Genomic DNA, 25,878 nt, shown 5'->3' on the forward strand with positions numbered 1-25,878 from the left:
GAAATAGACTATTTCAGTTGGAAGGGACCTACAATGATCATCTAATCCAACTGCCTGATGAATTCAGGGCCGACCAAAAGTTAAAGCATGTTGTTAAGGGCATTGTCCAAACAATTCCTAAACCCTGACAGGCTTGGGGCATCGACCGCCTCTCTAGGAAGCCTGTTCCAGTGTTTGACCACCCTCTCAGTAAAGAAATGCTTCCTCATGTCCAGTCTGAACCTCCCCTGGTGCAGCTTTGAGCCATTCCCAGGCATCCTGTCACTGGATCCCAGGGAGAAGAGCTCAGCACCTCCCTCTCCACTTCCCCTCCTCCGGAAGCTGCAGAGAGCCATGAGGTCACCCCTCAGCCTCCTCTTCTCCAAACTAGACAAACCCAGAGCCCTCAGCCGCTCCTCACAGGACATGCCTTCCAGCACTTTCGCCAGCTTTGTTGCCCTCCTCTGGACACATTCAAGGACCTTCACATCCTTCCATAATTGTGGGGCCCAGAACTCCACACAGCATTCAAGGTGAGACCACACCAACGCTGAATACAGCGGGATAATCACCTCCTTTGACAGGCTGGTTATACTGTGTTTACGCACCCCAGGATGCAGTTTGCCATCTTGGCTGCCAAGGCACACTGCTGGCTCCTGTTGAACTGCTGTTGACCAGCACCCCCAGATCCCTTTCTGCAGGGCTGCTCTCAAGGCACTCCTCTCCCAGTTCATACTTGTGTCCAGCATTACTCCATCCTAGGGGCAGAATCTGGCATTTGGATTTGTCAAATTTCATCCTGTTAATCTGCAAGGCATCTTGTCCCTCAAGAAAGTCAACAGCACCTCCCAGTTTGGTGTCATCAGCAAACTTGCTAATGGTGCATTCAGCTCCTGCATCCAGATCGCTGATAAATATATTGAACAGCACTGGCCCTAGAATTGAGGCCTGAGAAACACTGCTGGAGACCGGCTGCCAGCCAGATGTAGCCTCAAAATATTCTAGAAACATCATAAGCACTGAAGAACACAAAATATAACTGAAATTACTGAAAGCAAGAACTGCAACAGACCGAAACTGTAAAGTTCTTGATTTATAAATACATGGTGACCACATGCTCAGATTACTAGGAGTTTTTCCACTGACTTCAATAACTGAGAAATTGTTTGTAAACAGGTCTAAACTGAAATGCTGTGACTACAGCCAAGATTTGTAAGAAAAAGATACAAGTCAACTACCCTGGCAGTTAGTGCTCCCCGAGGTGTTTGTGCAGCTAAGCACAGCACAAAAGGATCTAATGGTCTTGCTGTGTAGCTTCCAAATAATTGTTTCTTTTGTTAAAACCTCTCTTTTTCTGAGCTGGAAAAGAATTTGTTGATGTGAGAATGAGCCACTAAAGAGAGACAGGAGCACAGTAGAAGGTCCTGGAGATTCTTACGTGAGGACTTGTTAGCATTGTTGTTGAAGGATGTATGTTTATAAATGTTTTGTTACTTAAGAAATGATTGCTCCGTACACGTTAATGGAAAACCCCCAAAGGTCAATTTGCAGCTTGCTGAAAATCTGCGGCCATTCAGCAGATGTAACTAGTAATACTGTTTTTTTTCCCCAGATATAATGTGAAGCATTTTGAATAACAGAACACATTAATAAAACTAAGGACATTGCTACATTAAAATATATCTTTAGGACTTAAAATGTAGTACCGTCAAATATGCAATTGCTAACTAGTTGCTCAGTATGCTGTTGGAGAGAGGAAAACTTTCAGAACAACAACAGAAGGAATTGCTGCTTTGGGGAGTTCTTTATGATGGTGAAGTGCTGTTAATAGAACAAAAGGATTACTGGGGATTTTTAAGAAATAACACGGGAGTTTTGCACGGGGTTACACCCGTCCAGAAATTGTGTGGTAACGGCTCTATAGCTTAAAACAAGTATTTTTGTAACTCTCAGAGTTTCCATTTATTTTATACAACATGTGACACTTCTAATCGCATAGCTGTTCTCAACGGAAAGTGAAGAGGCAAGGGGACATACAACTCCCCAAGATTTAAGACGCGTTCAGAAGTAGCAGCTCAGAGGGCCGGCGGCAGAGCAGTTCTCAGCATCACGCTCAGGGCCGCTTCCCTGCCCGCTTACTGATCACCACCTCCGTTCAGCGCGTGACGCCGCGCTCGTACGACACCTTTGTGAGGGGGCCCGGCAACAACGGCTACCCAGGGCACGCGGGGAGACCGGAGCCGCCCCAACAGCCAGCCCCTCGCTGCTCCCAAACCGGTAAGATTTAAAGCACTGGCACTGGCACAGACCCGGCAGAGCAATCCAAGGAATTTTTTTGTCGCAGCAGTGAAGGGGGTGATGTTATTTCCTAATTGCTTCCACTTCACGGGCGCCGGGCGCGGCCCCAGGCGACGTCGAAACCTCCCGCGCACCGCCGCCTCGTGCGCTCCGCCGCCCCCACGTGACACCCTCCTCACTTCCTCATTGGTCGCCGAAGAAACGTTTGCCGTCCCGCCGCACCCGGAAGAGGAAAGGAAGGGGGTGGGGCTCTGTTAGTACGCGCGCGTGGGCAGTGGCGGCGGGGAAAGGGTTCGGCGGTGGCGGTGGGGCTCGTCCCGTCCCGTCAGCAGGCGAGGTAACCTCCTCCCGCGGCGGCGGGCAGGCCGCGGGGGCAGCGGCGGGGCGGGCGTGTCCGTGTCTCACGGTTGGGCTGGGGCCGGCAGCCGCGTGGCGGCGGGGCGGGGCGGGCCGGACCGGTGGAGCCGCCGCCGGGTGAGGCGTGGCCGGGCGGGCCGCTACATCGCTCCGGCTCCGCGCTTGTCCCCGTCGTGCGCGGGGCACACGCGGTGCGGGAAGCGCCGGGGCCGCTCCTCCCGCCCCGTGCTCGCCGGTGGCCCCGCGGGCCGGGCCCGGCTGCAGCCTCGGCGCTCTGTGGAGCGCGGGTCCCTGGGGGACGCCGCCTCCCGCCCGTCCGGTTTGCAGCGGGGACGGCGGGCACTCGTGCTGCTGCGGGTCCCGGCGGTGGTGCCGGGCTTTTAAGGCAGATTATATTCTTAGTGAAACCTGTGAAGTTATCCGTATCGCGGTACGTTCTCTGTGCCTCCTGAGAAAGGGCTGAGGCAGCCCGCTGGCGTAGTCCTGCGCGCAGCCGAAGTACCGGTTACTTCATAGTCTTGCTGGACTGTTCATGGGATAAAGTCCATAAACTTCAGGCTTGTGAACGCTCGGCCCACAGCGGTGGTCTGTCTGCCTGCTGAAAGGAGCTGCACGGTAGCAGTCTTAAAGCACAGGTAGGATGTGGCAGCATAAAAACTAATTTTTGTGGAGTGCTGGCTTGCCAAGAGCTCTGGGAAATCCAGTGATGGAAGACTTGGAGTTTTGATTTTTAAGCAGGAACATGTAATTTATAATACTTATTCCTTGCTAAGAGTGAAATTATAAGGCTTCTTCAAGCCCAAGGAAAGCCTAATATAGAACTTGGTGCACCCTTGAGGGTGCTCTCATTGTTTAAATTGCATTAGAAAACTGACTCAGGCCAAGCTAAACAAAGGTAAGCTTACACCTCGGGGTGTTTACAGCCGGTGACCTCACTGTGGTGTGCAGCTTCATCTCCTGTTAGCCTGCGGCCATGCATCTGGGAAAAATGCCTAATGTGTAAGAAATGTAAATGACTCTTCTCTTACTGCATTGATTCTTTGAATGGGGTTTGTTTTGGTTTGATGTGGTTGGGGTTTTTTTTGTTTAAGCAAATTAGGAACATCTGTTACAGAGGAAGATGTGATCAGTTTTATGCAAACTGTTAAAATTTTCTTATTTTTCTAGATTTCTTTTTCACTGCTAAAAAGAAACTGCAATGGAGAGTACAGTATTGGTCACTTTCCTTGTATCATTTTCCATACTGCTGTGTGAAAGTTATCATCGTGGAGTGGAGACAGCTACTGTTGTGCATACATTAGAGAGAACTTTTCCAGAAAAGGCAGCTGGCATTAATTTTGACTTGGCAGGATTGATACAGAGGTTTCACCTCCAAGAACTTTTTCATCGTTATGGAGAAAACAACTCTCTGTCAATTGAAGGGTTTAGAAAGCTGCTCCAGAACATAGGTATAGATAAAATGAAAAGGATTAAAATAGATCATGATCATGACCATGATCATCACCTTCATCATAACCATGTTTTGTTGAGTAAAAACTCAGAGAAGACTGTTCGTCCAAACCACGAATCTGATGCTAACAAAGACCACAGGAACAGTCACTCAAAGGAACCTCATAAAGTGGAGAATGTAGAACATCAGCAGAACTTTGTGCGCAGCAAGAACACAGTTAATGAAATAACGGCACCTATCATCACTGCGCCCACAGATGGCCACTCTGAATTACAGAATGTGCAACCTGGACAAGTCAAGACAGTCACTCGTTTAAGTCTGACCAGCTCTAATGCTGTTAATGTCACAGGTGGCAGCAATGCAAGCTGGCTTGCTAACAGCAAAGCAAATGAATCTCATACTTCTCCCAAGGAATCAGAAAGAGGAAGTTACCTGTATTCTAAATTGAAACCCCAAAATACTCAGGAGGTGAGACTGATTCTTTTGTATTCTTGGGAACCCAGATCCACCGGGAATGTTGTTATGGCTTATTTGTTCAAGTGCTTATCATTTTACTGGGTATACACTTTGTAGGGTAAGAGTACTCGTAGCAAAACACACACAAAGAACTTTCCTTTAAACTTAACATGTTCCTTCAAAATGTTATGTTCCCAAGCTGAGAGGAAAACATATATGCAATCTAGTGATTTTTTATTTTTCCTAAAAAGAAATATGTACTATATTAAGTATAAACATACACTTGGTTTTATATATCTATTATTTATGTATTTTTAAATATTACTAAAAATGAAAAACACTTCAAATTTAAAACTTGCTGGTTTGCCTCAAAGCTAGAATCCATCTTGTTTTCCTAATAATGTGGCAAAAGTAAAAAAAAATGTAGTTAAAATACTGTCATTCTTATTGAAGCTGCCTCAGAAGTGTTAGATAACCCTATGGCAGATGGTGTAGAACTGCTGGAAAGTCACTGGCACCTTCCTCCTTCAACCTCCTCCTTCCTCGTTGTCTTTAAGATTGTATGTAGAGACCACCTGTAAAAAAGATCGCTGCAAAATTTTATCTATAAAATAGTAAAAATTACTGTGGTTAAGGTCTATATTTGTGTTGTAGACAGTTTTCTTACCTGATCAGACAGTTTTCTGTTAAAGGCTTTAAAAAGCAACTGTCTCTCAGAGGTCTTAATGTATGCCGCCATGCCAGGTAATTCAGAGTGGGTATTGTGTAGCGTGTGATCGTAGGTGGGGAATTCACAAGTTGTTACTGTGTTCTGCACAGTCGGAGCAGAAGTACTACTGTTGTTAAAACCCAGTGAGACTGTAGGTCATACAGCTGGGAACTCTTTAGTGGAGGAAGTGTATGCAGAACATGTTCTGTACAAGACTTTCCACAGTAATCACTTCTATAAAAAGGTATTTAACCTTGTCACTATTTCCTTATACGGCCTCTAAAACCTAGTGAAAGGTGTTAGGCTTTTTCTATTTGCACAGCAAAGCAGCTGACCCCCTTGTGCTGAGAATAAGAGATAATTATGCATCATCTACCAGAACTCCCAAACTAGCTTGCTGGGCCAGAAGGGGAGTGGAGGTTTAGTTCTTACTAAATTGGTCTGTTACCAGTTTTTAATTACCATTGATATAGCTGTGTTCATGTGGTGCCACTGCATTTCAATTAAAGCGGGATGTGCAGTCCTCTCGAGATACATCATGCTGTTTTGGTTCTGGTTAATTTTTAATACATGTGTCTTTCCACAGTGCTCCAGTGCGTCAAAACTGATGCAGTCCCATGGAATAGGCACTCAGGTATTGTTGACTGCTACGGAATTTAGTTACCTCTGTCCAGCCCTTATTAATCAGATTGATGGCAAATACTGCATAGTTCATGCAACTAGTGAAAAAGCTGAAACTCCTCCAAAAGGTTACTCTCTACAAATAGGTAGGTTTTTTAACATGGAATAAAAGCTTACTGGAAACCATTTTATGTTGGTTATAAATTTGAGAAACATATTTCAAAGTTTAAAGAAATTTGTAATTTTCTTTTGGCACTTGACCGATGTGTATAGAGAAATCTTTGTGGCGTACCAGTTGTTAATATCCGATTAATTGAATGATCAGGAGTGTTTGGTAACAGGAATTTTAAGCAAACAAAATCTCATACAGCTGTTATTTATTCTTGTTACTCTTTTTTTTTTAACCAGCTTGGATTGGTGGCTTTATATCCATTTCCGTCATCAGTTTTCTGTCCTTATTGGGTATTATATTGGTACCGCTGATGAATCGTGTATTTTTCAAATTTCTTCTAAGTTTTCTTGTGGCATTGGCTGTGGGGACTTTGAGTGGAGATGCTTTCTTACACCTCCTTCCGCACGTGAGTATTAATTACTGTTTCATACTTTATCTCAAAGCAGAGAATTTGACACCTGTCTGTACTTCTTAGTGATAATTTTAATCCCTATTAATTAATTCCTATTTGGTGAGTCATTGCTCAACCTTGTAAAGTAGATTATTTGATAGAAAGGTTTCACATTTTCAACTGTTTGCATTATTCATTTCACAGTCCTTACAGTGTAAGAACTTCACACCATTAGCCCTCAGTCTATGTTCTTAGTTGTATGTGCTGCCAAATCACTCATTGTTCCTTGCATGCAAGAATTATGCATAAATGTTTTTAGTCACTTACTGCAATGCTGCCGCTTTATTTTTTTTCCAGTTTCATGAACTTTATAGATAGTGAAAATTGCTCACTGTACACTTTAAATGTGGAATATTTTCTGTTATCAGCCACTTGTGTTGATTGCTTAGCCATTGCAATTTTTTGATCAAAATCAAGCATTTCTGAAGTCCTGGGAAAACATTACTTGATAGACATTGCTATTATGTAATATGGACAATGAAATTGGAATATGATTACTAAATTTCTGCCTTTCGTGAAGCTGTTAAACAGATGTTCCCCCTGCCTTGCTTCCCCCCATCCCAAAAGGTAATGTTCCAGCTTTCAGATAAGATGGATAAAAAGGACTGCAGATCCTGTGGTGGTTTCTGAGCCCTGCCTGTAATTCACGGGGTTCTTTTTTTTTTCAGTTAATTTTGCATTTGCTATGTGAGGTTGTGTAAATCTAAATGTGTGTGGGCGAGGTGTCCTAGTTTTTTGACTCTGAATGTATCGGTAGCCATTGAGGAGGGGATGAATGTCAGACTTCCTTCAAAGAAGGAAATTACTGTTATGTTCCCTGTAGAAAAAGATGTTTGATGTCTATGAGCTGTCTTAAATGGGAAAGTAATTGATGTGCTAGCTGTGACTACTACTTAAAATGCAGTTTCCTTGACAGTGCCAGGAGTTTTTGTGGGGGCAGTTGTACATCTTGTATTGAGCAGTATGCACGTAGCTGCAGTGACAGGATGAATACTAGGCCTGCGCTCAGTCCTTGCAGTGTTTCTTCCTATCAACAGACTTCTTTATAATTGAGTTTGTATCCAGAGCATTTATGCCATGAAAACTGTTAAGTCTTGACTCCAGACTTGAGGAGAAAAATGTGAGGAATACTTACTATGTTATGTTATCAGTTCTCTTGAATATAATGACTTTCTCCATTTGGTTCTCCCCTTAGTCTCATGGAAACCATCACCATCACCACGAAAAACCTCTGCTTGAACAAAACAAAGGCTCTACGTTCAAACATCTTGTTTTTCAAAGCACAGAGGAGAGTGCTTACCTGGATTCTACATGGAAGGGGCTTACAGCACTTGGAGGCTTGTATTTCATGTTTCTAGTGGAGCATTTGATCACTTTAATAAAGCAGTTTAAAGACAAGAAGAAAAAGGTAGAGAAACTATTATTTTAAAGCTACAATGTATTGCATGATAATTTCTGAATATACTTACAAAAACTTTTAAGTATCATATATCTGTCTAGATTTAATAGTGATTGCTGACTTGATTAGTGTTATAATTTCATTTATGTTAGTGACGTGTATACTTTTAAACTACATGATGACTTTTTTGTGTGGTCCTGTTATGGAAGAGCTCTGAGCTATTTCCTTAACCAGACATAGTACAGGCTTGACACCACAGTGAATTGTTTAATTAGCAAACATCCGACTGTACCCTTTGTTTTAACAGTGATTTAAGAAGTTAGTGTTCACTGTTGACTTCCTTCTGACTTCTCAAGGCTTATATATAACTGACTGAACTGGTTTTATCATTATTTTAATTCTCATACTGAATGAAATAAGATGGCCTTGTACAGTTACTGTGCTGTTGTTGAGGGGGGCACTTGCACAAACTAGGTAAGGGTGGCAGTATGTGCTTACATAAATAAGCATCCAACTACACTGTTGAAAGTGACTTCATTAGATACCGTTCAACGTGGAAGTACAGTCTGCCAAGCTTCTCCTCTCCCCCAATACAGTTTTCACATTACTATGCCATTTTCTATGTGGAAGGTAGATAACAACTGAATTTTGGCAGGTCATAAGTGTTGGTAACTTGCCAATTATTGGTAACTATTCTTTAAAGACTGGTATAGCCAGGAATAAACAATGATGTCAAAGTTGAGTCAGTAAAAGCTGGTGGTATCTTAAGCTTTGCTTGAAGAAAGTTAATAAACTACTAATTACTTAGCTTAAAAATCACTAATTTCTAGGCTACCACAATGACTGATAATCTCTGGTTTTATTGTTAAGCTGGTTATTAAGGCAGCAGTTTCGGAGCGGATGTCACGTAAGCTGTTTGACTTTGGTCATGGAGGTTGTGTTGGTGAGGTTTATACTGAAGCTAAACTAACTGTGAGTGACAAGATCAATTTCCCTATCTCTAGTTAAATTTATTTGCCAAGAGAGGACATGAAGAGTTCCAAGCAAAGCAAGTATTTTTAGTGTCCTCTCAGCCACTGGGAATAGATTTCCTGTTAGACTAATTATGCCCTTCTAGATGCTGAGTTACTGATTGTAAATTGTTGTGATACAGACGTTGATGAGCAATGATTGGAGATTTTACATGGTTTTCCTTCAGTACGCTAAAAAAAAGGCATTATACTGACATTACAATGAAAAAGAATTAGTGGAATAACTTTTACTCAGCATTTTTGTGTTTTGCATCTCAGATGAACCCCTCTGCTTATTCTTCATGCAAAAATGTGGGGTATTTATGTAGGGGGGGTTGGTTTTTGTTTTTTTCTTTTTTTTTTTTCTTCTGTGGAGCCTGAGGAACCTTTTGTCATCTTACTGTACTTAGCTGAATTTCTAGTGTTCCTCTTCTGTGGTCTTTATATGTCTTCCATGTTGTCCTCTTTCTGTACAGGCAGCATAAATGTTGTGAATATAATGTTGCTCATGTATATCCTGAAAAATAAGTACAATATTCATAACCGCAGTATTTTTTTTGAATAAGAAAAAAAATGAAGATGATGGAGAAAATAAGAAGTTTTCAGCAAATGAAGAAAAGTTAGATACAGATGATCGTAAGTCTCAGTAATATTGCACAGTTGTTATTTTGTGGCAGTGCTGTTGAAAAAAACACCTGATTGATGGCAGTTCATAGATCTGCTTCTTACTGTAGGTTGGATCACTACCTACCTGAATTCTCAAAACAAAACCTGTCTGTACATTGATATGTAGAGGACTACCTCTATTTGCTGCTTTCCTTGAAAAATGATCGATAGGTTGGAAGTAGTGAATTCACAGTTTTGAAACTTTAAGCCTTTTTGTTCCAAATTTAACAGCAGAAGTTGAAGTCATTCTGTGAAGCTCTTCTGGCTATGCCTGTTGCAAATACAGCTGTACCTTCTGGCTTCTACACTTCTTTTTAGACTGTTGGATGTTATATGCGTGATCCATTATTTACATTTCTGTATATCTTAAGTCTGGATTTTGTTAGTTTGAGTATTTATTTATAAGGTTGATAATCTAAAATCTTAGAGGTTAGTTGAAGTATTTGGAGTGCAAATGATCATGTGTCCCCAAGACAATGCAGTAAGCCAAAACTTGTTAGCTCTTGTAGCTAAAAGAGGTGTTCAGTTTTTCAGAATAATTTTATAACTAATGAAAGAGTTGTTGGTAATGCAGAAAAAAATTGTATTTGTTCACTTAATTACAGGGAAAGAACTTAACAAATTTTAGCAGTTAGTTAAAATAACTAACCTTAGTGTGCCACTAATGTTTATATGAGGATGTTTCATGGTCTGTGTTGATGACTTTGTTTCTGAGTGTTTATTTGTCAGATGTTCAAACTTAAGCTCCTGAATGTATAAGAAATACAGGAGTTTCCAAAATTATCTATAATGTAACCCTCTTCTACGTTCTTATTCTTCATCCCCGAGATGAATACATGGCATATGCTTTCCAGACACTTTGTCTTTCTGAAGCAATTGAACTAATAGCCTTCATGCTGCCAAACTGGGACGTAGTCTTATGCTGTTGTCTTTAAATTGCACTGGGTCTGAAATTAAAAGCTTTTTTACCTTTTAGGAGGCATTTTTGGCCATTATATAGGGGCTGCTTCAGTAGAAGGGGACAGAAATTACAAATTTTTTTCTTATTTTGAGCTGTTGGGAATTATCTCAGAAATCTGATTAAAGAAAAATAAGTTGTAGAAACCCTTGGAAAAAAAAATTCCGGTACAAGAAGCTGGGATATCAGTCTCAACTTCTAGACTTACTAGTTTCTTTTTTTACTGCATCACTTGTTCAACTTGTTTATTGCATCTTTGCTTCCTAGGTGATTTTTAGAAATGTATAATAGTATATTCTGGGTTTTCGTAACAGGGCCTGAGGGGTATCTAGGGACAGACTCTCAAGAGCCATCGCCCTTCATTTCTCAGCAGCCAATTGTACAAGAAGAAGAAGAAGTGATGATAGCTCATTCTCGTCAAGAGGAGAATGACAATGAATATGTTTCTAGGGGCTGTAGAAACAAATGTCATTCTCACTTACATGATACTCTAGGACAGACAGATCATCTTAGTCATCACCACCATGACTACCATCATATTCTGCATCACCATCATCATCAGAACCATCATCCCCACAGTCACAGTCAGCGCTACTCGCGTGAAGAACTGAAGGATGCGGGGATAGCAACTCTGGCATGGATGGTGATTATGGGAGATGGACTGCACAATTTTAGCGATGGCCTAGCAATTGGTAAGTGTTAGCTTGGATGCTGTGCCTTCGTTATATACAAGGACAGTGAAGTTTTCTTCCTTTCGCTTATGTCTATCTCTTACCTCACTTATCTCTTTATTAGGAATATAAATAATAAATGGTGGATCTCTGAAGCCTAAACTTTTATCTGATAGCAGCTCTGAATGAATGAGAAAAATCTCCAGTTTAACAACCTGGACATCAATGACAAATAATACAGAAATTATGTGCTTACAACTATGTTTCTTTAGGAAATCTATAAACTTTGCTTATTTTCCTACTTTTAACAAAATTAAAGCTAACAATTTTCAAAACTAAAGCTAGGCTTATTAAACAGTATTTAGGACTTAGAGCTGACTTTGTATTTCAATTATTTTTTCTATTTTTTTTATTTGAGGTAAACTTGTCTTTTTGGTCACATATAAAGTAACTGTTTTTTCCACTTCAGTCAGGCCACTAGTATCATTGGCTTCTTTATTTCTTTTTCTCTTCCATCCTCACTTGTTATGCAGCATGGTCAGGTTCTATATTTTGCACATCTGCTTTGCCTGTACTGGGCCCTGGTTATACACATCATATATAAGCTTCCCCAGAGCATTGGCAAACAGGGAGATGGGACCCTGGTTTCAATCTGCTTTAGCCTGAAGATTACCCAAATGGATTAGGCAATATATATGTGTGATTTTTGTGCTGTGGGAGGTAGGCACGCATTTATTTTTACAGTAAAATGAATTTGGTCCAAGGCATTGTCTTCTCTAAGGTGCTCTTTATGCTTTTGCATAGCAGTCCCGTCACATTCACATTCTTAGATCTTACCATCCACTAAAGAGCAGCATTGCAGTTCTTCCTTGTGCTTGTACCAGCCTTCCAGAGAAGGTGTCTGCTGGTTTTGGCATCCTAGGAATGTGTGAGTAGGGTATTAATTAATAAGATATTAGTTAGCTATTACCTCTCAGAAATATGATTCATGGAGAAGATACCAATAAAGTCACTATATGTTGCTTTTATGCAGATTTTGGGATTAAGAGTGCATATCAAAGGAGTGTAGCATAAGTAGGTTCCTTCAGATGATGTGTGCTGTGCTCAGTCTCTCTTCTTGGAAAAGTATTTAAAAAAAAAATTTCTTAAACACCAGTCATAGTCTACTCAATCTTGTTCTTAAGGTTGAGTATAATATTCTTTTTTTTTAATTTAAACCAGTATAAACAGTTATTTTACATGTAGCCAGAATGCTTATCTTCTCCATTTTTTGTTCACATCTGTATTTTTTCCTTACATGTTGTAGTTGTTCAGTCTTTTCTGATAATGTTTCAGTGAAAATATTTATCACAAAAATAACAGATTAAATATTATATTTTGGACTTCTGGCTGGGAGGTTAGGTTTGGGAACTCCCTCACTTTTTCTACAGGAGGGCTGGACTCCAGGTATTCTAAATTTAAAAGGTTACAGTAAGTTATAGAAAATGAAGTCAAATCAGTAATCAGTTCTTATGCTAGGCTTTCATAATCTTGACTGTAGTATTTAAGACTAATCTTTACAGGTATTGGATTCATTTCCACCTTGTATAGCATACTGGGGTCAGTTCAGCAGTATCAGTCTTTCTGTAAATTTTATTGTAGAAACAAGTTCATTCTTGTTTGAGGCGAAAACCCAATAATAACTATTTTCTCACAGCAGTATTTGTAGTTGTTCAGATTCAGTCAATTCAAAGTATAATCTGAAAAGAGACCTTCTGATTTAATCTCATTTTTTGATAAAAGTTGAAGCATGGAATGTAAATTTCTGAGCAGATCAGTAGTGGAAATGTGGTAGAAGGAGGATATGCATACAAATGACATGCAGAATCAATTACCTCTTAGCATTAGGGAGATTTGGGAAGGAGCTATGACTTTGTAGTTATGAAGGGAAAAGTATGAGGAAGGTTAATAAAGGCTTGTTGAACAAGTGAGAGCAACAGCTTTTAGAAGTCCTGCTGTGTAGCTTGTTCAGGCTAATGGAAATGTGGGTTTCCTTCAGTTCTGGATGTGCTAAAAGTATTATGGAAAAACAGTGATTTGATGATGTGAAAATGCCAATACTACTTGTATAGTATTTTACCTGTATTTAAATGAAGATGTGAATGTTTCTGTGAAGATGGCTTTAGCCAGAGTAACCTTTCACTTTAGTTCATTTCATGTGATTTGTTATTCATAACTCCCATTAGTTACTTTTTTCCTCAAATCCGTTGTGCTAATTATGTAGGAATAAAATTTAAAAGTACTTATTTTTCTACTGAAGTATGGAACAGTTGCATCTGACTAATTTGTACAAAATGATCATCTGTGATTTGAACTTTTCTGTGTGTAGCTTCAACTAAGTAACTAAAATGCAGAACACTATTTTTACTATAATCTTGCATATATATATTTTTCTTTAGCTCTTTTTCGAGAAAAGTGATGTCTTAAAAGTTTATTTTAAGATACCATGGCACTATTGAATCAACTTCTCAAGAGGGGATAATACCAGATATATTAATGTAGTTTTCCATTTGTTAATGTTTCAAGACATCTTTTTAGCAGTGAAAACTAAAAATAGATACTCCTGTTATTTAAGCCTGTACTGTGGTTGCTATGTATCCGTACAGCACACAGCCATATCAGCCACCTAGGTACTTTGCAAAGCAGTCAGGTTTTGTTTGGCTTGCCTTTGTGGTCCCAAAATTAGACTTACCATGTGTGATTAAGCTGGATCCTTGTATTTTTAGTTTTCCTCTAATAAGTGATAAGACTTGGAAAACATTGTATAGACACAATAATATAGGGGAACTTGTAGATTGTTGAGGATTGCAGGCATGGGAGAAGGTAATTACCTTCTGCCTTCCTCTGCTTATCTGGTCTCTTCAGAAACTGAAGCCTGATTGAATGCTGATGAATTCTCTTGGTAGGAGAGAACTGTAGCTCTCCTGTCTGTCTCTCAAAATCTGACTCTGAAACTATAAAGCAATGTTTGGAGGTGGGGGAAACAGACCAATACCTGGAAAACATGGGTAGTGTTCACTAATAACCTCTCTTGCTAGTCAAGTAGCAGTAACTCCTGTCACTTGTTAATTACTGTGTAGACTCCTATCACTGAATGTGTTGGAGTGCAGTGGAAAACATCCCTGCTGAGGGCTCAAGTCAAAATAGCTTTTGTCTTGCACACTGAATTGGACTTCACAAATAGTCATGGAAATGGGTGACTTCTAGAGGTCATCTAGTTGAACCCTCTGCTTAAAATGGCTCTTGGGAACACTGGATCGGATCAGTCATGGCTTTGCATAGCCAAGCCTTGAAAACCTCCATGGATGGGGAGATTCCATGATATCTGTGGCTGACCTCTTCTAGTGTTGCACTACTGTCTCTTAATAAAGTAAGTTTTATGTCCAGCCTGAAGCTCCCAAGTTGTGATTTGCAGCCTCTCCACCGGTTGTGTCAAATGTCACTACTTTGAAGAGTTAGGCTCCTTCATATTTGTGACAGCACTAAAGGTACTTGTAAGCCACTGTTAGACCACCCCTTAGTCTGATGGAGAAGGGGGTTAAATATATCTAGCTTCCTCAAGCTTTTAAGCCTTGTGCTGTAGACCTCTGATCATCTTGTTGATCTCTGGACAGTATTCATATCCATCTTGAACTGGCACACTCCAAAGTGGACAGGGAGTCCCAGGAACAGCCTCACCGGTGCTGAGCAGGAGGGGATGAGAACTTAGGAGAAGCAAGGCCAGGAGATTAAGACTACAGTTTGTGTTTCACTGTACTTGCAACGAGAGCACACTGTTGGCTAATATTCAACTTGTCCATCATAATCCTCACGTCCTTCTTAGGAAGGCTTCTATTTCAACCAGTCAGTTCCTACCTTGTAATAATGCATGAGGTTATTCTGCCCCATGCACAGAACTTCTCACTTTTCCTCTTTGAACTTCATAAGATTTCTGTTGGCCTAGTCTTCAAGTTTACTGTGGTCTTTCTCATCTGAAGCTCTAGTGCTGGATGTGTTGACTGAGCCCTTAATGTTTTCCCCCCCCGCCCCTCAACTCAGTGTCACCTGCAAATTTGCTGCTGGTGCATTCTGTTTCGTCCAGATCATAGAATCATTTAGGTTGGAAAGGACCTTTAGGATTGAGTGCAACCATTAACCTAACGCTGCCAAGTCCACCAGTAAACCATGTCCTTAAGTGCCACATCTGTATGTCTTTTAAATACCTCCAGGTGTAGTGACTCCACCACTTCCCCTGGCAGCCTGTTCTAGTGCTTGACAACCCTTTCAGTGAAGAAATTTTTCCTAATATCCAGTCTAAACCTCCTCTGGTGCAACATGAGGCCAGTGAAGATACTGAAGAAGATGGGTCACAGTATTTGTCCAGGTGAACTCTACTTGTAACTAGTCAGTCATCAAGCCCAGCCCTGTTAGCCCAACAGTCCAGCCAATGTGCAGTCATCTAACTGTCAAGCCCATATTTCCTTTGCTCCCAGATAAGACTGCTGTAGGAGATAGTGTCAGAAATCCTACTGAAGTCAATTCTGTCATATTCACTGCTGTTGCCATCTCTATAGGCAGTTATTTCCCCAATACTATCTATTTTCTACCATCTGTTTTCCATAGATGATAGACTGTAGCCTCGCAGTCACATCAGTGAACTCTGTCAGCACCCTTGGGTGAGTCCCATCCTGGGATGCAGCTGTTTCCATTTTTTTCCTAAGTATATCTAAACTGTTGCTTCTCTGCTGTTCACTGTCCCTTTCTTTCTGGAATGGTGCTGGGATCTGGGATCTGGCTTTGTCTATGAAGGCGGTGCTGGTGCTTCAGCCTCTTTATGTCTACTGCTTGGTTCCCTTCCCCATCCATCCACAGAACCGATTTTTTTTCTGAACTTTGTTTTTCAGCTGGCATTCCTGTAGAACTGTTTCTTGTTATCCTTGGTGTGTTTTTTAGTCTTAGCTCCAGCTGAGCTTTGGTCTTACTCCTTTTTGTTCCACTGCTTTTATCTTCCTTGTTGCCAATTTTTGTTTCTATTTCTTGTGTGATTCCTTTTTCAGTCTTAATTCATTAAAACACACTGCTTAGCAGGGCGTGTCTTCTGTTGGAAGTCCTGGTGTTCCTGCACAGAGTAGTTCATTGCTGCACTCTGTTAAGTGTGCTTTACAAATCAGCCATGTCCTCTGGGCACTTTTTCCCCTTTGACTGATTCCCCAGGTGTTCTGCCCTGCAATTTCTTAAATAAATCAAAGTTTGCTTCATTAAAATCTGGAGTCCTAATTTTGCTTCTTCCTTTCCTAGTCTCCTTTCTGTATCCTGAACTCGGTTACCTTGTGCTTGGTGGAGCTCAAGATGCCATTTTTTGCTGTATTTGCCATCAGCTCTTCCTTGTTTGTGAGCAGCGGGTCAAGTAGAACTCTAATCCTGGCTGGCTCTTCTGTTATTTGTATCAGGAAACCATCACCAACACAATTAAGGAACATCCTGGATTGTGTACCCAGTGCTGTTACCTTCTCAGCTGAAAACTCTCATATGAATGATGATGTCTTGCATGGTTGTTCACAGGTAGCTTTATCCACCACCTTTTGTTGGTTCGGAGATTTGTAACCATCTTCTTGGTGTTACTCTGATCTTGACCAAGGGACTCAATAGGCACAAGGAACTGCATTCATACGTAGTTTTATTCTGGAGCTCTGTGCAGTCAAGAAACTCTTATGTAGATAGGCAAAAAAACCTGTGACTTGTATTCTGTCTTTTCTAGGCAGTCTGTATCTATCCGTAACAGGCTAAATGAGCTTCGGTGCTGTTTCCATAGCATCATCAAGGCAGGATCTGGGCAAGCAATGGACTTCCCTGGGCAGTAGCTCTGGTGGGCAGATCTGCCTCTGCCCTCTATCCTGTATGGGAGGCAATTGCCTGTCACTATCACCATCCTTTCTTTTCGTATTGCTGGCCCTAATCTGATGTGCTGAATGAACGTTCTGGGCTGGGCAGAACTCGTTTATCCTCACATTGCTGCCACGGTCATGACCATGTTCTTTAGATTAGCAGCTGCAGGTGGGGATGGAGGGTTCATCCTGTTGCCAGGCTTGACTGTTTTCAGATTTTACCCATCTGGGAGTTCATATTTCCTGTTCCAGCACTGCTTTGGTCCTGTCTTCCTCTTTAGTCTGAAGAGGCTTGCCTCTGTAGAACCTCTTCTGAAGACCCTCTCAATCACCTGTACATTATCCCTCATCCAAAGATGCCTGCTCACTACTTCTGCATCCCCTTCACGGGGTACTACAGCGTGCACCCCAGAGGTAAGATTGCTGTAACTGCAGGGAGGAGCATCCACCATTTCTTGCAGATGAAGACCTGGCTAGCAGTGTCCACCCTCTGGAGTTACATCTGGGTAGAGGCTACTGGAGTACTGAGGGTGGTGACCCCAGCAGAGAGAGGGGATTGTCTCCTGTGGTCTCATAGCCATTGTAGCTCTCGCTCTGTGAGCAGTACTCCTGGGTCTCTTGCGTGCCCACTACTGCGACGCGGCCTTGCGCCTCTTTGCTTATTAGGATCACTTTGCTGACATGCTCCTGGTAGCAGCTGAAGAGGAAGCTGGACGTGGTTCTGCTGTGCCCCTTGGTGAGTCTCTCCATGCAGCTGGGGACCTCCCATGCAGTGTGAGAGCTGTGGTTCAGCTCTTCAGCCCTGCCGCATGCTGCTTCCTCCTCAGCTGCTGTCAAATAAGAAAAATAGCAAGCAACAGGAGTGGAGAAAACAGGAAAGATGAGGACTGTTGGACTAGTTCAAGGAGATTTTGTGGGGTTTTTCCCCCCCACTTAAAGTATGATAGTTCACTTACATGCAAGCTACCTAGAATTCATGATCTTTCACTACTGATTTCACGTGACTACGTAGGCTCTCTTACTGTTGGATTGGCTTCACTTTTTCCAGTGCCTGACTCCCAGAGGCAGTCGAGCTGCCTTCTTCCCTTTGTATCCTTAAAAAAGTGTCTTTTCTGACAATATTTTGTTTATTGCAGGTTTTTTGGAAGGGTTGCATTGTTGAAAGTATTGGGCTTAATTCAGAAATAAGATAGTGAAATTTAATTAGAGGATTCTATGTTGCTTCTGATTATGAAACATGAATTATAAACAACTGTTCAGTTAAAGCTTAAATGCTTCCACAAGCATAAGAAAAATGTAAGTGAAACTAATATGTCCTAATCTGATACAATCATATGCAACAATACTTCTGCACTTGATGTCTGAATATGCAGTAATGTGGTTTTTTTTCCATCTCTTCATAGGAGCAGCCTTCACTGAAGGGTTATCTAGTGGTTTAAGCACTTCTGTGGCTGTATTTTGCCATGAATTACCTCATGAGCTAGGTAAGACCCCAGTATTTCCATATGCTGCAGGTATGCTTTGGAGAATTAGAAATGATTTTATTCTGTGGCACAATAAAATTTGATTAGAAAACTTGATCTGTGTCAGATTGTCTACTCAAGAATACTTGAAACTTATTTAAAGACTTTTATTAATTAATCTTCCTTTAAACATTCTAAATATTTCAGCTACTTTGTTTAAAACTGTGTGTCTCGCAGTCACTTACAACTTGTTCTGTATAGTTCAATTGTAGTTTTTATTCTCCTTAGCAACATAAGTGGTGAGTTGCAGGAGAATGCATGCCAAAATTTGCTTTTCTCACATCTCTGTTTAATTTTATTCTTGTGTTTGTGCTGTTAGAAGGAAGGTCACAATTAGTTGAACTCCTTTCCACATAACATTTGCTGCTTTTTCATTAAGTCTTGCAAAGAACTGCTGTAGCTCTAAATTAAACTCATAACTACTTAAAAATCTTTCCTAGAAATAGCTTGTCTTTCAAGCTCAAGTGATTTTAAATTCATTGCTGTAACTTCTCATGGGAATGCACATGTCTTATGTTGTAAGTTTAGTATTTGGCCCTTTTGCAGGGCAGCTTGTGAGAACAGGACATAGCTGCTTAGTTTCACTCGGAACGAAGCTGATCTTTCCAGTTGCCAAATCATTTTGAATGCGCAACTGGTATTTCTTAGCTGTCATGGCCACAATCATACCTGGTGTACAGAATGAGGAAAGAACAGTTTGCTTGCATTTTTTTAAGGTTTAATTCCCTAGAAAGTAGAATGTTCGATTTCATTTAATGGCGCTTGTAAACCAGTATGTGTATACATTGAACCATTTGTTAAATAGTTTGATGTATTTGTCTGTACAATAATGTTACACAGAAATACACCTGGGTTTATGACATAGGAGGAATTGAATTTTGTTCATCTTAATATAAATTCCACAGGAATCATGGAACTTGTATTAATTACATGTACTAAATATTGTTAGTACAAATGTACAAAATAAATTCATGTTACGAATCTGATAATTTGATTCAAATATTCTGTTAGTTTTGGAAGCAAGAAAAAATCTTTAAAAATTTAAATCATGCTGCTTTAATCAGCACAGAAAACTTGATAGAAAAGCCTTTAACAAGGACATGAAATGGCATAGGAATACTGAAACAGATGGGACTAGCTGAAGTTAGCTGGAGATAAAATTGGAGCATTCTTTTGCTAATGCTAACCAATGTTTATAACATACCAGTTTATCTCAATTGCAATATCTTGTGGGAGAAGCTGTTGTAACAAATTGCTCAACTCAGCTTTGAAGATTGTTTTTGTTTACTTTAACTGGAGATAACTTACATTTTTATATAGAATCCATTTTATTTCCAAATAATAAGCTTATTTCACTTGTTTTAGATGTAATTTATCTAAACAACAACAAAAAAACCCTATTCTGAATTATGGAAAACCTGTTTCTGGCTGGCAGTCTTATCTTCAAGTAAAAATAAGGTGTTAAGGATCATCTACAGATATTAATCAATTATTTCCAAAGACTTAAAGTACAAAGAGCAGTTACAGGATAATAAATGGAATCATCACCATTGCTTTATGCAATTAAGTGGGAATATTTTATTTTAGAAGCTTCTTTAGAATGCTCATGAATATCAGGTACTGCAGTATTTTACAGTGTTGGTTTAAATACAAACTACACTAAAAGTTGCTTCTTCTAAAAATCCCAAGACTTTAAGGCTATAAACTTACAATGTTTGCTGCTGGGTTGGTCTTCATGTGTGCTTTTTCTGTCCCTCCGTGATTTCTGATTTTATGAGGGGAAAAAAATAAGGCAGACGACAGTATAAAAATAGGTTCGTAATCTTGCAAGAGGAGAACTCATGAGTACTGCAGTAGTTACCTGAGGATGAAAACTTCTGTGTTTTTTCCCTGTTATAGGAGATTTCGCTGTACTTCTAAAAGCTGGTATGACTGTCAAGCAAGCTGTGCTCTATAATGCTCTGTCAGCTATGCTGGCCTATCTGGGAATGGCGACCGGGATTCTTATCGGTCATTATGCAGACAATGTTTCAATGTGGATATTTGCACTTACTGCCGGCTTGTTCATGTATGTGGCTCTTGTGGATATGGTAAGTGGCTAGACCTGCTTGAATTTATATAGCATAGTTTAAGAATTAATGCTAATTATATTTTGATCTGAAAATAAATTCTTCCATCTTTTCTCCCTCAGTTAACGTTTTCGGTGCTTGAAGGTGCTGATGAGTACACAGTGCAAGTGCTCAGTTAAATGGAAGATTGCTTTTATTTAGATTACTGTAGGAACAGAGATTATTTCTCCCTTAGTTGTTAAACAGAGGCAGTTACTGGCAGAAGTAGAGGAACAAATTTGCTTCTGACAGCGGCTAGCATAGCGGATAGCCAGTAAGACTGCAAGTTGTGCAATATCAGCATCACCAAATGTGCTTTGGCTTTTACACTGTCGTTATTGCTTCTTGGGATGAAGACAGAATTGTATTAAAACCCATACTGTACCTCAGAAGTATGTTTGTACAGAAGTGCAAAGTATTTGGTGGATGTTCATGAAAGCTTAAGTGTCTTAAGAATAACATTTTTGTGGCTTGATTAAATCAGTTGGTAAATAAGCCAGCCATTTACTCAGGATATGATTAAGACATCAGCATAATTATAATGAAAACAGTAATTAGAACACTACAGATTCTGTCTCTAAATACGAAAGTAGACTCTGGTGATGTTATTCGTGTTGAGTGACAACTAATTTGAGGAGCAGTATTGATGCAGTCAACAGGAGGGAGTAAGACTGATGCCTCATGATTGAAGAACTGGGTTTCAAGTAACTGTTTATTTTGAAGGCATTTAACACTTTCTTGTTTGTTCAGGTGCCTGAAATGCTCCACAATGACGCCAGTGATCATGGATGTAGCCGCTGGGGATACTTCCTGTTACAGAACGCTGGCATTCTGTTGGGTTTTGGGATAATGCTGCTCATCTCTGTATTCGAACATAAGATTGTATTCAGCATAAACCTATAATCCTGGTTGCCAGGAAGAGAGCTTGGTGTTAAATTATAAGTGGTAGGTTTTCTCTATTAAATTCCCTAATGGAGAGGTACATTTGATATAGACTAGGTATTTTTATTGGTGTGCTGCTTTGTTGGTGTGTCCCTCCCTTCTCCCATGATAGAAATGAACACTGCAAGGTTTTTTCACTTAGGATTTAGCATTGCATACGGTACTGTGGAAAGTTGTACTTAGTAAAATATGGTGAAAGTGCCAAATCTGTTAAAGGGGTATTGCCTGGGGGGTTAGGGGTTTTTTTTTTTAGTAAATTTATTTACTGTATGTGACTACATGTAACATGGCGGTTTTTTACTTCAATGGTTTTGTTGGTTTAAAGAAATAAAATGACAGTGGTTTTTATTTTAGCACAATCAAAATCAGTGGATACAAAGCACAGTGAGGAGTGTAAAACAAGACAGGCATGTAATGGGTGTAGCATGTGTTTATATTGGTAGAAACTCATCTCTTCTATATCGACCTGGTTTACATGGAGTGGCAGATGAGTCCACTCAATCCTTTTTGTGGTGGTTCTTCTCTCAATAGCTTGTGGATTCTTGGTGTCTTACTCCAGTTGGTTTCTAGTCCAAATTCTTGTGAAATCCTGTTTTAAGTGTTTGCACCAAATGTTTTACCCGTTTCATCCCTTCTGATGCAAGTTGCTCTTCACCGATTTCTCAAATCAGCAGCAGAAGTACAGCTATGAAATTGTAAAAGCATTGCTCTAGCATGTGTGAATTCCATCAAAAAGACTTTTTAGTGCTATATCCCACTTATGCTGCCAAATGGCAGAGGTGTATTAAAGTGTGTTTGATATCAAAGGGAGGAGTGCTACAGCCTGCAACAAAAAGTCACTTACTACACCAGCTTTAAGTATTGATTTATTTGGGGAAATGAACAGGGTAGGAGAGCTGACTACTTCTAGTTCAGTGTGGTTGCACATGATAAACATATGCTTGCAAAATGGTTACATTCTTTGCAACAACTAAAGCTAAAGAGTCCAAAATAGCAAAATTTCTTTGACAGCATATGTAGGGAAGCAGCATATTAAAGGTAATAATAAGCCTGTATGGAAGTATGTAGTTTGAGCTTGCAGTCTTAATATTTTAACCACCCTGAAAGCAACTGAAGGAAGAAGGGTGAAAAAGACAATGGCAAAAATAATTCTGCATTTGCAGGAAAAGTGAACATTAGAGAATTTCTGTAAAATAAGTAACAGATTTATGCTACTTTAGCTAGCTTTAAAAGTCCCAGAAATAAACCAATTAGAACTTACTTCTGATTCAACTATACCACTTCTTCAAATCATCAGCTGAATAAAAAGCTTGAATAAAGAGGAAGTGTTTGATAATACCACGTCTGACAGGTTAAAACAGTCTGGCCTATGTTGGTCTGTCATAAAATGAAAGCCAAAACTACTGTATCACCTCAGAAACAGATGTTTGGAGTGAATTGAGAGGTTTGTGCCTAGGCTTGGGGTGTTTTTACTAGTTAAGAAATGGAGATCACAGTAGTTTCTGCAGCCAGTGGAATATTAGCTTTTCTTCCTCCTTCAGTCTTTCCTCAGGTCAACTGGGATTTGATCTTTGTCCCACAGTGATGAAATCCTGTTCCTTGCCTCCTTTGAAGTCAGGGGGTAGAGAAAGGTGTACTTCCTTCAGCTCTGCTAATGCATCCTGTGCTGGGGTCTTACCAGCTCCCCCAGATCTGTGTGTGTATGAACCTGTATCTCTTTGCTTGGTCAGCAGTTGTTTGGAGAACAGCCTTCTCTTGGAAGCACTCATTTTCTTTTCCCTGACTTACTTTCCATCGCTAGAAACTACTCTGGTGCTGGGCATGCATCTCTAATGAGAACACTGACAAAATATTGGTAGGTATGTTCCTTCCCTTCATTGAGCACTTTATATTTTGTGTTTCTTTTACTCTATGCTGTTGCATATTCATTAAGCCTCTGGGCTTTTGTTAGAAGCACACCTCTGAACCAAGGGCAGATGCAGTCTGCCAGAGGAGTTCTTCAATTGAGGTGCAGAAGGGTCATGTCATGGTACAACAGCCATCTGCTATGTTCTCATAGCATCTCCTTGATCATCTATCCTGTGCTCTTTTTCGTATAGCAGTTGTATTCTAACATTCCCAAGCTTGAATTGGTAGTATCTGTGAGGATGATGAAAAATGGATATATATGCTTCTGTATCTTCCGTGCTTTTAAACTGTTAGTTCATTTGAACTGTCTCTTAACAGTAACTTCTATTTTTTTTTTCCAGATTATCTTAATTCTTATGGCACTCTGCCCTTACCAGTGCTATGACTGTTTCCTGACTTTGTAGCCAAAACTATGGCTAAAACCCAGCTGCTGATCTTCATCTTTCTTTTGCTTGAATACCAGAATGTTTGGCTCATTGGAAGCTGTGAAGTTGCTGGTGTGTGCATGTCACTGCTTGCTTTAGAAAAACAAAAAGTTCAAGCCCACCCCAACACAACCTGTCAAAACTGACTTTTTCATGCCTTGACTACTGCATTTTCCTGTACTGACCTCCCATCTTGGCAGTTCCACCTCATTCCAGATCTCAAAATGCAGCTGCTTTTCCTCTGGAAGTCTCTTCCTGCTGTCCCTCTGTTACGGTTGAACATGCCGCCCTTCGGAGGATAACCCATCCAGTTTAAATGAGTCTCATCTTTGCTGGGGGGGGAACGGTGCTGGTCACCCCTGGAGCCAGTGTACCTCAGTCTGTGCTCCTGTACTGCTCCTCGGGAGCAAGGTGCAGTCCTGGGCAAAAAACCCCTCCGTATGGCTTCACCCCCACTTCCCTGCAAACCTCTCATCACAGCTCTGCTTAGCAGTGGTCTGGTAAACCACCGTAAATTCGGTGGGCTTTAGCTCATGGCTCTTGCGCCTTCTGTCCCCCACTCTCAGCCCTTCCAGAAATCTCTTTGGTCATGAGGGATTTCAGGCTTGGATGGATCCCAACTCAGTTCACTTTGAATTTTTTACTAGTGGTTTCTGTTAGCCTACAGCCTTGAGCTGCTTGTTCAGCCGGGCTTCTCTTGCCCACGTGGATTTTTAAGATCAATGACTAAATGACGGAGATAAATCAAGTTTCATTCAGTTCTTGGCTGGCTTTTGATGTAATCAACTGACATTAAAATACCTGCATATCAAAACACAATGCTGATGTAACAGTGAAAAACAAATTGCCTTCAGAGCTTGTGGGCGGAAATGGCTCAGTAAGCTAGCCGTAAGCATATCCCACCCAGCCAGTGCTCTTCTTAAATCTTTGATGGAGATGTCCATGGCAGACAGCTGTCCAAACTAGTCATTGAGAGGGCCAGAGAAGGAAACCTGCTGTAGGTTTGTACCAGCAAGATGTCAGCAGGTTGGCCTTTTGTTGGGTTTGGGGGGGGTATGTGTGTTGGTGTTTTGTGGGTGTTTTGGTTTTTTTTTTTTTTTTGTCAGCCTTATAAAGTAGAACCTGCATCTGTTGCAGTGTACTCGCATTGGAAATACTCCAGGTTTGGCAAACTGATGGGGTAGAGCCTCTACACAGCCCTTTGTTTGTATGCATATATTTTTCAGCAGCAGTTTTGTAATGTGCCTGGCTGTTCCAGCTGATAAATGGAAGTGTGTCTGTTTTGTGTATCTGTACCTTGATTATGGTTACAAACCTTAATTTTCTATGCTGTTACACCTGCCTTAGTGCCTGTACAGGTAAAACAGAGTAGGCGAATGATGCTGGAATCAAAGTTATGTTCTTTGTAATATGTTCTTATGGTTCTGGCCCGTATTTGTACAGAAAAGGGGTCTTGTGAAGTTACTGTGTCAAAACCGAGGCCCGGCTGCTGGGGTTCAGGTTTCTGGGCTTCTTTATGGCCAAATGGGTGATGGGAACCAGCTGAATTACATTTGTGTGAAGTACAGTCAAGGCTAAAATGTAATTCACAGTGGAATTTTTCCATGGAAAAGCTGGGTCATTCTGTATGCTGTAAGCAAGAAACAAAAAGATGTTTTCATGAAATGTGTTTTTATTTAAAAAGACTTTTTTTGGTGCCTGTAATGATCGCTGTAGCTATTACCGTGTTGCTGTGTGCTAGAGAAAATAAACCACTGGACCAAATGCTGGGGTTCTGAGCGTTTTTCTCACGGATGGAGTTTTTGTCCATTGCATCTTTCATTTCCCTTCTCAGAAAAAAAGAAAAATGTGAAACTGTAGTTCCGTACATTT

General features: G+C 40.6%; 1 protein-coding gene across 4 annotated transcripts; it reads left to right on the forward strand.

Annotated features, from left to right (window-relative positions):
- The first annotated feature begins 2,517 nt into the window (after positions 1–2,517).
- SLC39A6 (solute carrier family 39 member 6) lies at positions 2,518–25,770 on the forward strand. Of its 4 annotated transcripts, none has more exons than XR_008575652.1 (11): positions 2,535–3,269; positions 3,802–4,552; positions 5,836–6,016; positions 6,279–6,448; positions 7,689–7,901; positions 9,469–9,538; positions 10,841–11,218; positions 18,504–18,584; positions 20,523–20,713; positions 21,482–23,528; positions 23,923–25,770. XR_008575652.1 is itself a non-coding variant. In XM_054814506.1 (11 exons), exons 2-10 carry the CDS (start codon positions 3,833–3,835, stop codon positions 21,632–21,634), a joined length of 2,157 nt encoding a protein of 718 aa, XP_054670481.1. In that variant the 5' UTR covers positions 2,535–3,269; positions 3,802–3,832; the 3' UTR covers positions 21,635–21,676; positions 23,404–25,770. The 4 variants fall into 4 exon arrangements, 3 of the variants coding, with proteins under 3 accessions (XP_054670480.1, XP_054670481.1, XP_054670479.1); XM_054814506.1 differs by having other exon boundaries at positions 21,482–21,676; positions 23,404–25,770; XM_054814505.1 differs by having other exon boundaries at positions 2,518–2,614; positions 21,482–25,770.
- The last annotated feature ends 108 nt before the right edge of the window (positions 25,771–25,878 follow it).

This window comes from Grus americana, chromosome 2 (genome assembly GCF_028858705.1).
Source record: "Grus americana isolate bGruAme1 chromosome 2, bGruAme1.mat, whole genome shotgun sequence".
Lineage (NCBI taxonomy): Eukaryota > Metazoa > Chordata > Aves > Gruiformes > Gruidae > Grus > Grus americana.